This window comes from Phytophthora parasitica (assembly GCF_000247585.1).
Source record: "Phytophthora parasitica INRA-310 unplaced genomic scaffold supercont2.61, whole genome shotgun sequence".
NCBI classification, from domain to species: domain Eukaryota; phylum Oomycota; class Peronosporomycetes; order Peronosporales; family Peronosporaceae; genus Phytophthora; species Phytophthora nicotianae.
In genome coordinates, this window is record NW_008649047.1 from 99,173 (window position 1) to 112,401 (window position 13,229).

At 46.0% G+C, this 13,229-nt stretch overlaps 7 protein-coding genes across 7 annotated transcripts in view; 6 read left to right on the forward strand and 1 right to left on the reverse strand.

Moving 5' to 3' along the window:
- Window positions 1–1,256: 1,256 nt before the first annotated feature.
- On the reverse strand, window positions 1,257–1,808 carry PPTG_23976 (hypothetical protein; the record flags this gene model as incomplete). Its single annotated transcript, XM_008914536.1, has 2 exons — window positions 1,257–1,264; window positions 1,697–1,808. 2 exons carry the CDS (start codon window positions 1,806–1,808, stop codon window positions 1,257–1,259), a joined length of 120 nt encoding a protein of 39 aa, XP_008912784.1.
- A 1,549-nt stretch (window positions 1,809–3,357) lies between these two features.
- Window positions 3,358–4,590, forward strand: PPTG_23977 (hypothetical protein; the record flags this gene model as incomplete). Its single annotated transcript, XM_008914537.1, has 4 exons — window positions 3,358–3,364; window positions 4,031–4,186; window positions 4,216–4,472; window positions 4,552–4,590. The coding sequence occupies 4 exons, from the start codon at window positions 3,358–3,360 to the stop codon at window positions 4,588–4,590; spliced, it is 459 nt and encodes a 152-aa protein (XP_008912785.1).
- Window positions 4,591–5,991: 1,401 nt separating this feature from the next.
- PPTG_23978 (hypothetical protein) lies at window positions 5,992–6,150 on the forward strand (the record flags this gene model as incomplete). Its single annotated transcript, XM_008914538.1, has 1 exon — window positions 5,992–6,150. One exon carries the CDS (start codon window positions 5,992–5,994, stop codon window positions 6,148–6,150), a length of 159 nt encoding a protein of 52 aa, XP_008912786.1.
- Window positions 6,151–6,561: 411 nt separating this feature from the next.
- Window positions 6,562–8,652, forward strand: PPTG_16959 (hypothetical protein). Its single transcript, XM_008914539.1, has one exon. It carries the CDS (start codon window positions 6,640–6,642, stop codon window positions 8,569–8,571), a length of 1,932 nt encoding a protein of 643 aa, XP_008912787.1. The 5' UTR covers window positions 6,562–6,639; the 3' UTR covers window positions 8,572–8,652.
- Window positions 8,653–11,359: 2,707 nt separating this feature from the next.
- Window positions 11,360–11,887, forward strand: PPTG_16960 (hypothetical protein; the record flags this gene model as incomplete). The annotated part of the gene is made up of 1 exon (XM_008914540.1): window positions 11,360–11,887. One exon carries the CDS (start codon window positions 11,360–11,362, stop codon window positions 11,885–11,887), a length of 528 nt encoding a protein of 175 aa, XP_008912788.1.
- Window positions 11,888–11,901: 14 nt separating this feature from the next.
- Window positions 11,902–12,473, forward strand: PPTG_16961 (hypothetical protein; the record flags this gene model as incomplete). The annotated part of the gene is made up of 2 exons (XM_008914541.1): window positions 11,902–12,173; window positions 12,206–12,473. 2 exons carry the CDS (start codon window positions 11,902–11,904, stop codon window positions 12,471–12,473), a joined length of 540 nt encoding a protein of 179 aa, XP_008912789.1.
- A 316-nt stretch (window positions 12,474–12,789) lies between these two features.
- The window catches only part of PPTG_16962 (hypothetical protein), a gene marked incomplete at both ends in the record, with an annotated part of 1,092 nt that continues 652 nt past the window's right edge, over window positions 12,790–13,229 (forward strand). Inside the window, one exon of the mRNA XM_008914542.1 lies at window positions 12,790–13,227. Within this exon, the coding sequence (XP_008912790.1) occupies window positions 12,790–13,227 (438 nt within the window). The remainder of the gene's footprint in view (window positions 13,228–13,229) is intronic.

Below are 13,229 nucleotides of genomic sequence, written 5' to 3' on the forward strand. Positions count from 1 at the left end.
CAAATCAGTCACTATATGCTCCGGAATGTCAAAGCTCAGTGTAGAAGACTCGACTTCGTAGTGGGAGGATAACTGATTGTTGTGTGAAATTTGACCAGAGAAAAATGCCCGATTTCTCGTCGCTGCTCAGGGCCTGATACTGCGCCCACTTAATACCATGAGCTGTTGTGTTATGATCTGTGTAGTATTGAGGTCGATATGGGGGCTTGTAAAACTTTTGGTTTTGGGTTCGTCGTCTCTTGCCGTTCTTCGATTCCTCTCTCCCAAAATATTTGCAAAACTGACAGCGCACGGAGCACACTACACCGCTAGCATCCTTCGCCATGACTTTTAGTCCATACTGGAGCTCATGAGCAGGCTGGAAGGGTGTCTTACGCGACGGAGGCTTACTGGAGACGCTAGGCTTTAGCCTCTGCACTGTTTCGTCAGCAGTTTTCCTATACTGAAAGGTCGGTAAAATGCGGCACTTCCAAAAGGTCTATTTAAGGCGCATTGCCGCTATTTATAGCGAAATGCCGCTTTTAAGGAGGTCTGCATAAAGCCCACCACGTATTTACAGGGATATATCAGCAATAAATAAGCGGCTCCCGATCACCAGTTGCATACAAACCCAAGATCTTGTTCCCTCTCACCCTCGATTGTAAAAAGAAATACATGTGAAGTCAAATATTCCTATTATGGGGTGCTTAACTATGAGAGCAGTCATAACTGCACAAGAGCTTGGTTGCTTCCACGATTGCCGAACCGATTGCCGAACCGATTGCCGAACCGATTGCCGAACCGATTGCCGAACCGTTGAAGCCTATCCTTTTGACCACTTTGGACGTGACTCGAGCTTAATGATCACAGAGAAGGGTTCTGCCTTCAGTCTAATCGCCCATTTGTGACGGTTACACCATTCTCTTTACACCAGGAGACCCAACTGGCAAGGAACTTGTCGAGTTTGGGATGGCGCACCGCGTACCGCAGTTTGTTGCCAAACTGCTAGACCGGAAGTGACTCCATCACTTTCTGCGCTTAAATAGCTACCAGGTCATGACTTGTGGTGGAAACCAAAGGAAGATTGTAGATTCTGTGAGCCAAGAATCTAGCTCTGTTTGGCACACATCAGGGTTGTGAGCGTGATGCTTGCATATTTGTACAGCAGTCGTTGAGCATTGTGAGTGTGAGACAGACTGGCTGGACCAGAGGGAAGGGTATCGTGGTGTGGCGAGTCAAAAACTGGCAATAGTCGAGCAAAACAGGGTGACACGCTACTAACCAGCTGCATCAATCGTCTCCATTAGTACTGTAAGTTTGTGCACTATTCCAAGGTAAAGTGTAACTCGGATCCATTTTTTGTTGTACATTTAGATAGGAATACCCTTAGACAGGAATAAATTGGGGGCTCCCAGAGCTATGACTGCCGCCTGGATTTATACCTACGATATTACATAATTCTATGACGTCGCGTATTTGTGAGTACCTCGCTGGCTTTCTTAAATAGCTGGAATGTAAAATAGACTTTGCAAGAATTCACCCGATCCCGTCAGTAGGTTAATGCTATAACTTCAGCTTCTTTATTCCCGAAAGCCAGCTAACGGTAAATTGTGTGAATCCATCCACGCACTTTGCATTTGAATGAGCTTACTGTTGACGATGATATCGGTCCCGCAGCTATTTCGACAGAGTGTGGCATACATATATACACACATACCGTAGTCGAAAGGCGAAATCGACGTTACCTGCGTCGATCCGCCCAGATCCTGAATGTGAATCACATGATGCGATCCTCTGACTTGTAGGGCAAATACTCGTCGGATCAGCATTTGCAGAATCATGTTTGCAATTTTAGTAAGGACTAACCCTTTAGATTTTCTGGAATGCTCTGGTTCTTAATAAGACCATAAATTTAACACTTTTAAGGTTAAAAAATTTGCGTGTAGACTTTTTTTTGGGTACCATGTGGTTGTGCGTTACTGCGTCCCCTATGAAGTATTGTATTGGGGAATCCCCAATGGGGATTGCGTCACGTTATCCGTATGTCGGTGCTGTAGACCACCTGCTGTTGAACAGCCTGTTCGGCTGCCTCGATCGAACTTTTTCCAATCAGGGCGATAGGATGGCTATAGTGTCGTTTTCATTCCTACGATAAACAATACACGTTCATGTACTGATTTCCTACTCGCTCCCTCTACCACCAGTTGCCAGAATAATTAATAATAGGTAGAACCTGCCAGCTTTTGACATTAGTACTTCAGAAAAATGCGACTACAGTTGGTAAAAGCAAGAGCACCCGAAAATGCTCCACAAAACTATAATAGTAACTGAAATGCGGTAGAATGTGAAGGTGGTAATGCCTGTCCCTACCGGTAGTTACTGCTAAGCATATTAATGCAAATTCGTAAATAATAATAAAAATAGTCTTTACGGTCTCCTCGTAGACAGAAAGACAAATAAAGTACTAAAATATCTGAGAGCATCACTGGATTTTCGTTCTACATACCACAGATTGCAGTGAACCAACCGCCATGTTTGAAGTCTTCAATTTGAACATAAACCATTGGTGCGTTGGAAAATGATTCATGTTTTTAGTATTAAAATGACGTCGGCAATATTATCGTTTTATGATACTGTAGTGAAACCAAAAAGCTTCAACTGGTCAAACTGTAGCGTGGATCGTCAAAACTATTTTTTATTTGAGTTACGTATAATGGGAACGGTAAACACAAGCTTACAATAACATACAATATCATCGTAGAAATATCGGCAAAGCGTCACGTGTGGAGGAAATATTGCATTGAAATACCCCATTTTAAATTAAAAGGACTATCACGGTTATAACTATTTACCTCATTTTCAACGTTTTTTTATCGTTTGAACAATCTCCGGAACTACTTCTATTCCCAGCATAATTTCACCACAGAGTAAAATCTTTATTCATTTATGGCCCTCAAGGTGATCTCCAACGACAGCATTTCTTTTAAAACAGACAATGATATTTTTTTACATTTCCGACAAAAAAATATCGTTCTTGAATAGAAAAACTTAGTCCATTAGCTACTTGTCAAGTGTCTATTCGCTCCGCACACGCTTATTCATTCGAAACTAGTGTAGGGCGTTTGCCCATTGGTAAAATTTACACTAGACACTAACTGAAAGAGCTAACTGATATTAGAACATGATTAAATGCTGAGCTAAGATTACAATTTATAATGTGCTGCATCAATTCCATCCGTGAGAGCTTAATTCCAGATAAAAAAAATGGCGCTTTAGTTTTATTACGGAATCCATAGTTCTCGTCCCGTGTTCCAAGCGATGTTTCGACGCAAAACCCCCAGATAAAGTGAGAACAGGTATTAATACAACTTCTACGACATGACCAGTAAGTTGATACACCTTACGCCATGTAAGTAACCGCGCAAACCTGCATGGCCGATTATTCGAGCCACTTCATTACCGCATCATGACTATGTGACTCGATCGACCTCACCGTTCGCGCAGCTACATGTATCTAACATGTATCTTCGCAGCAATCGAGAGAGCTGGTGATTCGCATTCTAGCGACCCGTCACCTCCAGCTTCCACAACGTTTCGATGAGTAAAAGTGCAGTTCATTTCCCGTTTGTCTACGGCTTCATAGCGGAAAAACGATGGGCAGGATGAATGTTGACGCTTGTGTTAAATTTTAATTTCTTCCCGCTTCTACATGTACATACAAATAGCTTGACGTTTCGCTAAATGGCCTGCCTTCTGTTCTCTGCAGTTCAGAACGACAGATACAGGTACATGGAATGAATCGAACACCTTAACTCTTTTAAACACATTTAATATGGATTTTTCTATCGGACGCTTGCCGCAAGCCTTGCGGTGTTTGAGGCACTTGGCTGAAGTTCGCAATCTTCAATAACGACAACGTGTACACTGTTAGCAAAGCGTTGAAGCAGATAGCATCAATGTATGGACTTTGGCCACTTCAACATATTCGCTTCAACTGAAAGGTGCTTCCGATCACCGAACTGACAATACAAATATATCAAATGTCCTCTAGCAAAATTCACAAACATTTATGTCGAAGCCAACTCAATCGTCGTAAGCTCCCACAAGGACGATCTGCTAATCCGACTCTTTCACGCAAACGCACGAAGCGTCCCCGGCAACGAGCATTCAAGCTCTCGTGAGGTCCTCTGGGCAGCGTCTGACCGCAGTGTGTTCGGTGCGGGGTCATTTCTCCAGTTAGTGAGCCGGACAGTGATATGTCGTCTTTCATCACCTCCATCGACATCCTTGTGGCCAATGTGCTCGCGAAAACACGTCGACACCGACTGCGTCAGAAGAAACCAAGCGATATGGATAAACAAAACCGTGGCGCAGTCGACGAACAGATCTCAACTGGGATCATCTGGTTGGGGCAGCTGGCGGCCATGATCATTTTGATGTCGATTGTAGCTGAGCAGGAGCAGCTTGTTTTGCCAGTGGCACATTGTCATGACGTGAGATTGAGCAATCGCTGCAGATAGAGCCATGCTAAGGAGTGAGCTGCAGCAAGACTTTGAGACGAATGGCCTGCAGCCACCACAGAAGTTTCTTCGTGGCTTCATGGCTCAGTGAATGTACAGCAGTGTTGTGCTCTCGTTGCGGACTGGTTGTTGCTCACTACCTGCCTGCCACCTGAGCTTGCGATCTTTGCTGGACCGCCCGAATGACCTTCTTTGTGTTTTGCGGCGTTCTTAGGAAGCGGATGGCTAGGGATGAGCTTGATGCTGCGTTGAAGCAATATTCGGGTCGTGGCCCCCTTCTTGGTCAGAGACTGCAGCTTTGGCTTCAAACAGGGCAGTAGTCCGACCCTTTTCCCGCTAAAGGACGAGGAGATGTACAAGTGTACTTGTAAACACCTCCTTCGCCCAAGTAGATAGCTGAGCGACATTGATGTAAGTTGGCAAGACTCGAGCTTCCTGGGGGTCACCACAAGGATTTCAAAACCTGGCAATCTACTATTACCAACATGGCGATTATCAAATCTCATCAGTCAAAAATGCGAGCAACAAAAATAGGCAAACTGGAATGGGTAACTTTATCAATGGGGCAAAATCAAAAACAACGTTTCCTCCACAATGCCTTTAATCTGTGGGGCAGGCTCAGGTGATCGATTAACTACATGCACTTCATGAAGTACAGTAGTGAATTAATAAGTTAATTCGCCATCTACCGGTACTTGTATCGTACTGCTGTACAGCTCCATCTCCCTGAGACCTTCCATGTTATTTGGTCATAATTCCGGGTTTTATCAACTTTGATAATTTGGACCTTTTTATAGCGCGAGTCCCCAGTGACACCGCACTCGTGCAGTTTTCCGGTGCGCTTATTGGTCAACTGAGTACTCATGTGGTACAAATATGTAATGGGCACATATTCTTCCTTCATGATCGAGTTTGAGATGGCTAGTGTGGATTCGAGATGTTCTAGTAACTTGTGGCTAAGAAAAATACATAATTAAGTGAATTCATCCATTGTTTGTTTTAAAGTTTTTAAATGGTACAAACTACATGTAGCGAGAATTGAGTGCTATTGTTGAAGCAGATGCCTTCCCTAATTTCTTGCAAAAGAGGCATCTGTAATTCACAAAACTCATAAGAGGTCTAACTTGGACTCCAAGTCCGGATGTCTTGTTCATGAGTGCTCTGATCAAAGCGGCTACAAGATCATACTGTGGCGACTTATAGCTAAATTCTTTCTAAGAACTCTTCACCCTTAAAACAAGGAGATTATGATACTCTTCAGAAGTGTAATTTCGAGCACGAAGACTGTACCAAGCACTCATTTATGAGTGTCTAGGGACAGCCTATTAGTACCTATGGTACAAGCCAGGCATCACTGGAAAACACATCACTAGAAATGCGCTAGTAACGTCCCTATGATCTGCAGGGTGATCTTCAGACTTCGGACACATACCTTGTATCCAGTAGTATCTTCTTCTGTGCCGCGCCATTATCTTAGCTTCCTTTGATATAAATGGCAGATACACAGATCCGTAAGGGCGCCAAGGTCTCGTCGGGTATTGCCTGGTACCAGTGGTGCCCATTTGCCTGGAAATGGGGATTTTCATCTTGGTTGTCGCCGTTCCCACGCGTCAGCTTCTGTACCGTGTTTCACTGTCGCCTTGAGATGTGACCTTCTTTTTCTACTGAAAAGGGTTAAACGATAGATCCTCAGATTGTGAGGTTCCGATCCATGTGGTGTCAACTACAAAAAGTGCTTGACAATGTTGAAAAGGAATCCTTTTACGAAAACCAAGTCAAGAAGTCAGACCGAAGATCCATCCCCTTGACAAGGTTACAGAGACTGCCGCGACCATTTCGACCATCTCCCGGTGTCTGGTCTTGCTCCGCTTCCTTTTTGTTTTTTTAATCCTAGCCTAACGTTGCAATGACCGGCTCGATTGTGTGCAGTAGCCTTCCCATCTCCATTTTTCCGCAAATCGTGCTGCCGCCTGTCGATTTGTGCCCAACCCGGTTCTCGACAGCAGGACTCCAAAAGGAGCCTAACAAGTTCAAACAGCAACATGGGATCATTCTGCATTTTGCAGCCTCAGAGTCACACCCGCTTGAGTAACTTCCTCAAACGCTTTCGCGGGCATCTTCCAGTCACAACCACACCAGGATGAAGCGATCAAGACTGGCACTCATCGTTTTGACTGCCATTGCCAGCACCACCAGCACACAAGCCATCGACTGGACCTTTTGGAACGATGACGACGATTCGACCCCTTCACCCGCTTCGACCGACACAAACTCAGAGACCCTGTCTCCAGAGACCCTGACAAACATGATGGGGTCCGATTACATGGATCGTGTCAGGTCTATGATTTACTCTGGGAAGGGGTCAGACTCGGACTCGGACTCTGGTTCGTTGCCTGATGTCGGTTCCTCTTCAGGTTCGGCTTCCAAGCCGCCTGCTTCTTCAGCTTCGTCCTCTGCCTCTTCTCTCGATACGGATGATGATAACTCTGCATCGAACGCTCTGTCGTTAGCTGGTTCTTCTGGTTTGGACTTGGCAATGCCATCCATGGACGAGATCGCGACGCCTTCAACTGCGGTTAGCGACATTAAATCCAACTACCGTAACTGGGTGGGACCTTGGAGCCAGTCGGCCGACTCGGCTTGCTACCGGGAGGCTCACTTCATGAAAACCTGTCCGAGCAATTATGATCGCAACGAACTGACGAACACATGTTGGACCGAGTGTCCGATGGACTATCCCGTGGAATGTGGTATGCAGTGCATTCAACAAAACAACGACTGCGGTCGCGAAAACGCTGCCAAGATCTCCGCCTTGGCAATGGGTGCGCTGAGTATGGCCTCTTTCGGTGTATTCGGTCAATTGGCCAAGTACGGCAAGCACGTGAGTTGGGCAGTCACTTGCGCCAACTACCTCATGGTCTTCGTAAGAGCAGTAATCCGTTTCACGCGTAACCAGATGACCAACGAACCCAACACGTCGCAAGAGAAGCTTTTACTGCTGCTGTACCAGACGAACTATGTCGTCGCTGATCTTCCGGCTACCATCATCGCGTGCTCAGGCAGAAGTACCCCCGCAAGTCTCCAGCTAACGCGCCAGATCATGCCTACGGCTCAGTTCGTCCTACTGTTGGTGCTCAACTACGATGATCAGATTATCGAAAGTTGGCAGAAGTTCAAAGCTTTCATGAAGAGGGCCAACTTCACGGAAGCAGCCGATCAAATTACAGAGGGGGAGATCTCGAGTCTGGAAACGGGTATGAAGCAGAACTCGACGTGCGGTGAGGAACTCACGACGTTGACCAACCGAGTTTGGATGACGGTGGACGAGCACAGACAGAAGAACCCCAAGATCAGCGAGGGTGATCTCCGCCTTAAGATGAGCCAGTCGGACCTCGTCATGTACGATATCCCGACGGTGACCAACAACTGTATGCCCAAGATGATCTCCGAGTCAAGCTTGGCTACTGCGTACAAGACTCGCGATACCCTCCGCAAGACCTACGGAGTGATGATCAACGACCTCATCAAGTCCGGCAAGAGTGACAATGGTACATCCATGGCCGCGAAGCACCAAGCCTACACATGGCTTCGCAACGCTCTCTTCTTTGCTTCGTTTGGCTGGGACCCGACGGATCTGTCGACTATCTTTTCAGAATACCTCCAGACTATCTGCGGTCCCACGCAGTTCATGGGTGAGGTCGACGACGGCAAGGAAGCCGCCACTCTGGGAATGAGTGCGCTTCACAAGGCCTTCAAGAACAGTACGCTGGCTTGGACCAAGAAAGGTGACGGTGCTGTTATTATTAACTTCAAGAGCAAGGATACCAAGGATGTGACGGTTAATATCATGTCCGGTGGTGACAAGATCGATGAAGTTGAACTCAAAGCTGGTGGATCTGCCCAGTGGAAGTCGAACATCAAGACACTTGGTGGCAAGACGTTGTACCTGGATCGCTGGCGTCCGGGTCTCTTAGGTCTTCCTGGTACGGGTGGTGGCTCCCTTGTGTTGTGGGTACCCATTTCGCGCCAGGGCGGCCATTTGGAGCTAACTGCCCAGCTCAATGTGAGCTAAAGAACTAGAGTCAGATTTTTGTTGTTAGTTTACAGTAGAAGTCGAGAATTACTATTATAATATACTTCGAAGTAGATCGACGTTATCGCATCCATAGATTCTTTTGCTTGTTGCTAGCTTTGAGAGCATGCTCAATAGTAGTAGGATTATTCTACATTATTTCAGTACTACTCCAGTAGCATGTACTAGGAGTACTTCTATTGAGTCTCAGTACGAATCGTACGAATCACCCATTGGTATTGTACTAAACCAGTAAGCATGATTGAAGAACTGCATAAATGCTCTGATGACGGCATACGTAACGAACAGAAAGGTGAGGCATTTCTGATCGGAAGTCCAATGCTGCCCCATTGTTTTAACAGGACCTACCAAAGCTGTCGAACGGAACTAACACGGTGTATGAGAGGACCAGCCCACCTCTTTCACAAAGTATTATTACTGAATCTAGCTTTTACTGCATATCCTGAATTCTTCGTACCCGTATTCTAAGGCGGTGCTTGGATTCATGCTAAAATCGCGATTTTTTAACGAATAATCACGGTTTGGAGCCGTTAGCATTTTTTCTAGAAATTATGTTGCCAAACGGGACTGCAATCTTGTATTGGTCAAAATAGTATACTAGTAAATCGTACTTTATTGGAAATGCGTTTAGGTACTGGACAGAAAATGTTTCTCTAACATAATAGCAATGCAATTAAAATATTGAAATACAATACTGAGATTGTTTTGGGGGAGATAAATACAGCATTATATTGACTTCAGTAACTGATTGTACAGCGGTGTCCTTGACACAGCAAGCACACGCAAGATAGTGGACAGATTCTGGATCCAAGACGGAGGCGCTCGCTCAAAAAAAAAGCCTTCGGGGACACATTCTTTAGAGTGCTTTTTTGAACAATATTTCACTCCCGGCCAAAAGTATGCGTGCATTTTTATTTGAATTCGATAGCGACTTTGCTTCTATTGTGAGTTAAGAGCTGAGCTTCAGATATATTATGTGGAAAATATACAAGCAAAACCAATGACTTACATCTCGTCCAAAATTGTGTATTAAATGTCGGGTAATAATCGATTGGTTAGAGACTAGAACAGACCCATACTTGGCTATCGCTGATTCCTCCAACGACACTCCGCCGCGTTGGCTTGTGCTCATTACTTTAAGCTCGCAGACAAGGAAAGGGAAGGATTCTAGGAGTCCGCTCGCGGTGGAAAATTTATGCCATGGTCAAATGGCACGTCGATCGCCAGACGCCGTATTGCGTGTGCTTCGGCGCTTGAAGAAACCTCGAAGACAGAAGAGACTGGAAAGACCACAAGCGGTATTAAAGTAGACCCTTCGTCCGCATTTCCGCACTGCTGCCAAGCTTTTCCGCATTGGTGCTAAGAGGTCCTTGCGTTATCGACATCATAGACCAACTCGCACTTACATGCTTGGTACATACGGTCCGGCGAACGATCCCTGCAGTGAAGTGGTTGGTCTATTCCAAGATGGAGAACACGCTGCAGCCGTCAGCGGTTCACAAGGCTGCACGAACACCACTGGATCACCAAATTACACGACAATCAAAAATTGACATATGGTGGTACGTATTATCTTTGATCGAAATCTTTAAGATAAAAATAAATCCTTTATCCATTTTTAACAAAGGTAAATTTATCTTATCTTCGGAAAAAATATCACTTTAACTGGTGGTTCCACGCCAATTCTATATTTGGGAATCGCGGAACTTCGTGAAGCACTAAACCAGCTTTGGTGTTGTGGTTAGCATTGCTAATTTCAGTGAAACCAAAAATCCAACAATACGAAAATTTAGTAATCACCAAGAAATTACTTACAAAACCAAGCAAACGTAAAATGCCTTGTCGTTACTATTTGTATTCCCAAATAAAGGCTATTGTTTTGTACAGAAATGCCGTGAAACCAGTCAGGTAAGAGCAGCGTTTCAAAGCCATAAAATAGCTCAAGCTGTCGACTTTGAAGTCGTCGACTGTGTTGCTTGTGAGGTGTAGGAAAGTGAGGTGAGTTGTCGAAGTAGAAGTAGTTGTTTTCGTTGGTGTTTGCTTTTGAGGGCAAAATGAGTAACGATTAAATTTTTCTGTTTTGCTTTGAAGCCCTCGCTGTTTCTGTTTCATCTATGACCTCGCTCTAGGTTAGCCACCTTCTTCATGTAATACTCCTCCTTGAAGCTGTTGATATTATGCACGCTGAAGTGCTCTCTGGTTGCGCACTGACGTCCGCCTGTCGCGGCTTGTCGTGTTGGTGGCTTGGGTTGTTGCTGTCCACGATCCGTACGGAGAAAAGGCCGACGAATCCGGCCGGCAGCGATCACGTCTAGACTGGGCAATTCTCACCTTTCACGTGATGCCACAACTCAATTTACCACCTCACATACCGGACTCAACAGGCGAAGATGGACGAGAAACTGATTCCCAAGGAAGCAAGTGGCCCCAATGAGTCTCTTTCAGAGTCTAATTCGCTCAGAAACTCTGTCGTCGCCATTGAAACACTCCATAGTGATGCAGGTGAACCAGACCCAAAACCGATGGTAGAAGTTCGTGAGCTGCTCCAGTTAATCTTGCCAGTGGTAAGCTGTCCAAAGCAAAGGACTGAGCTTTAGGACTACGAACTAACTATATCGTTCGTTGCAATCGCCGACTGGGACCACAGTACTCGAATTCCTTCCCGGCTTTGTATCTATTCTGTTGGCTGGCAACATGGGAGGACCGAATGCGCAACACTACGTCAATGCCGCGACGATCTCCGTTATTGTACGCAAACCTTGCAAGCATGAATAAGCGCTTATTAATGACCGTGATGTACGTCACCGCCCAATCATTTGGATTGGGTCTTGCATTCACACTAGATACGCTTTGCTCTCAAGCCTATGGCGCCAAACGGATCGACAAGATCGGAATCTACTTCCAGACGGGGGGGGGGGGAGTTCTCTTTGTCGCTCTCATTCCTATACTCGTGGTTAACTCGTTCACTGAACCTATCCTCAATTTGCTTGGTCAGCATACGGACGTTACCAACTTGACTCGCGACTTTTCACGTCTGATGCTTCCTGGACTCCCGTTCCTGTTCCTTTACGAGCTCGTGCGGAAGGTGATGCAGTGTCAAAATGTCGTCAAACCGCTAGTCGTCATCGCAGCCATCGGAAATCTCGGCAACCTCGGTGCTGGTTATGGGCTTGCGTACCACACGTCGATGGGATTCACCGGCATTGCTGTTGCTCGATCGCTCGGCAATATCACACTCACGCTCCTGCTCGTACCGTACTTCATGTGGCGGCCTCACCAGCTTCGAGACTGGTGAATATCAAGGCCGCTATGAACTATGTGAACCTCTTCGTGCAAATCGGTTGTCCGGGTATGGTTATGGAGGCTGTCGAAGTTTGGGCCTTCGAAAATCCTGGTAACCTACCCGACAGCGTCGTCGCCCTGTCAACGCATGCTGTGCTGATGAACGTTAACATTATTCTTTACACTGCGTTCTACGGCATCGCAGTCGCTGCTGGTATTCGTGTGGGCAATTGTCTGGGTGCTGATCAACCGAAGAAGGCGAAGATGCGAAGATGGCTTCCTCGTAATCACTTTGGGGGGTTTCTGTGTTGTTCGATGTGCTGCTGTTCAGTCTTAGTGACGCCATCCCACGCCTGTTCCTTAATGACGATAGGAGTATCGACCTCTCTTCGAAGATCATGGTCATGTGGCCGCCCCTTGAGATCGCAGGCGGTCTCAACGCTATCATGCAAGGAATCTTCAGTGGCGCAGGCAAGCAGAAGTCAGCAGCTATCGCCAACGTGATTGGCTACTACGGAGGAGGTATCCCGCTCGACTCCATTCAATATAAATTTCGAAATGAGACCACAAGGTTACGGATGCCTAGTTTGTTAAATTAGATGTTGATTATTGTCACAGCGGTGAGAAAATGTGTGTATCTTTTTCATGCCCACCCCGCTGTGCCCATACGATTCAACTTCATAGCACATAATGTTGAGGTTGTGTACTGATCGTTAATTATGATGTGGCAGTTGGTACTTACAGTAGCTGTGTGACAAAACCAACAGAGAAACAGGGAGAAAGAATTCATTCTTGAAATACATCGAGTGACCAACAAGTGACTTCTTCGTCTTCTTCTTCTTGTCGAGAAGAACCATTGCTCTTCTGGTTATGAGCCCAACGCTCTCGCTGTTGAAGCACTACAACTAAGGAGCGATGGCTGAAGCAAAGAAAGAAGTGAAGGAGTCGAAGCACGAGACGAAGGCCATCCCGCTGTTCGACGGCAACGACTTTGAGATGTGGCAAGAGCGAGTCAAACTGAAGTTGATGCGCAAACAACTTTGGAAATACTGCGTCGAATATGTCAAAGAACCATCAGAGAAGAATAAGGAATCGGAGCACAACGACTGGGTGATCAAGACGGCTCGAACCAAGGAGATCCTGTACGAGTCCATGACGAACCAGATAATGAAGACAGTGAAGTATGAGCAGACTCCGTATCGAGTGATGGAGCGCCTGAAACGGCGCTTTATGGGGAAGACCTACTTGAAGTTTGCTGAGGAGAAAGTGAAGTTGAGTCGTCTTCGACTTGAGCCGAAGGGAAATCTGCCCGATCATCTGAGTGAGATGCGACGAATCATGGAGACTATTTCGGT

Excerpts from the sequence above, each read along its gene's own strand:
- PPTG_16959 (XM_008914539.1), top strand. The coding sequence starts at position 6,640 with ATGAAGCGATCAAGACTGGCACTCATCGTTTTGACTGCCATTGCCAGC.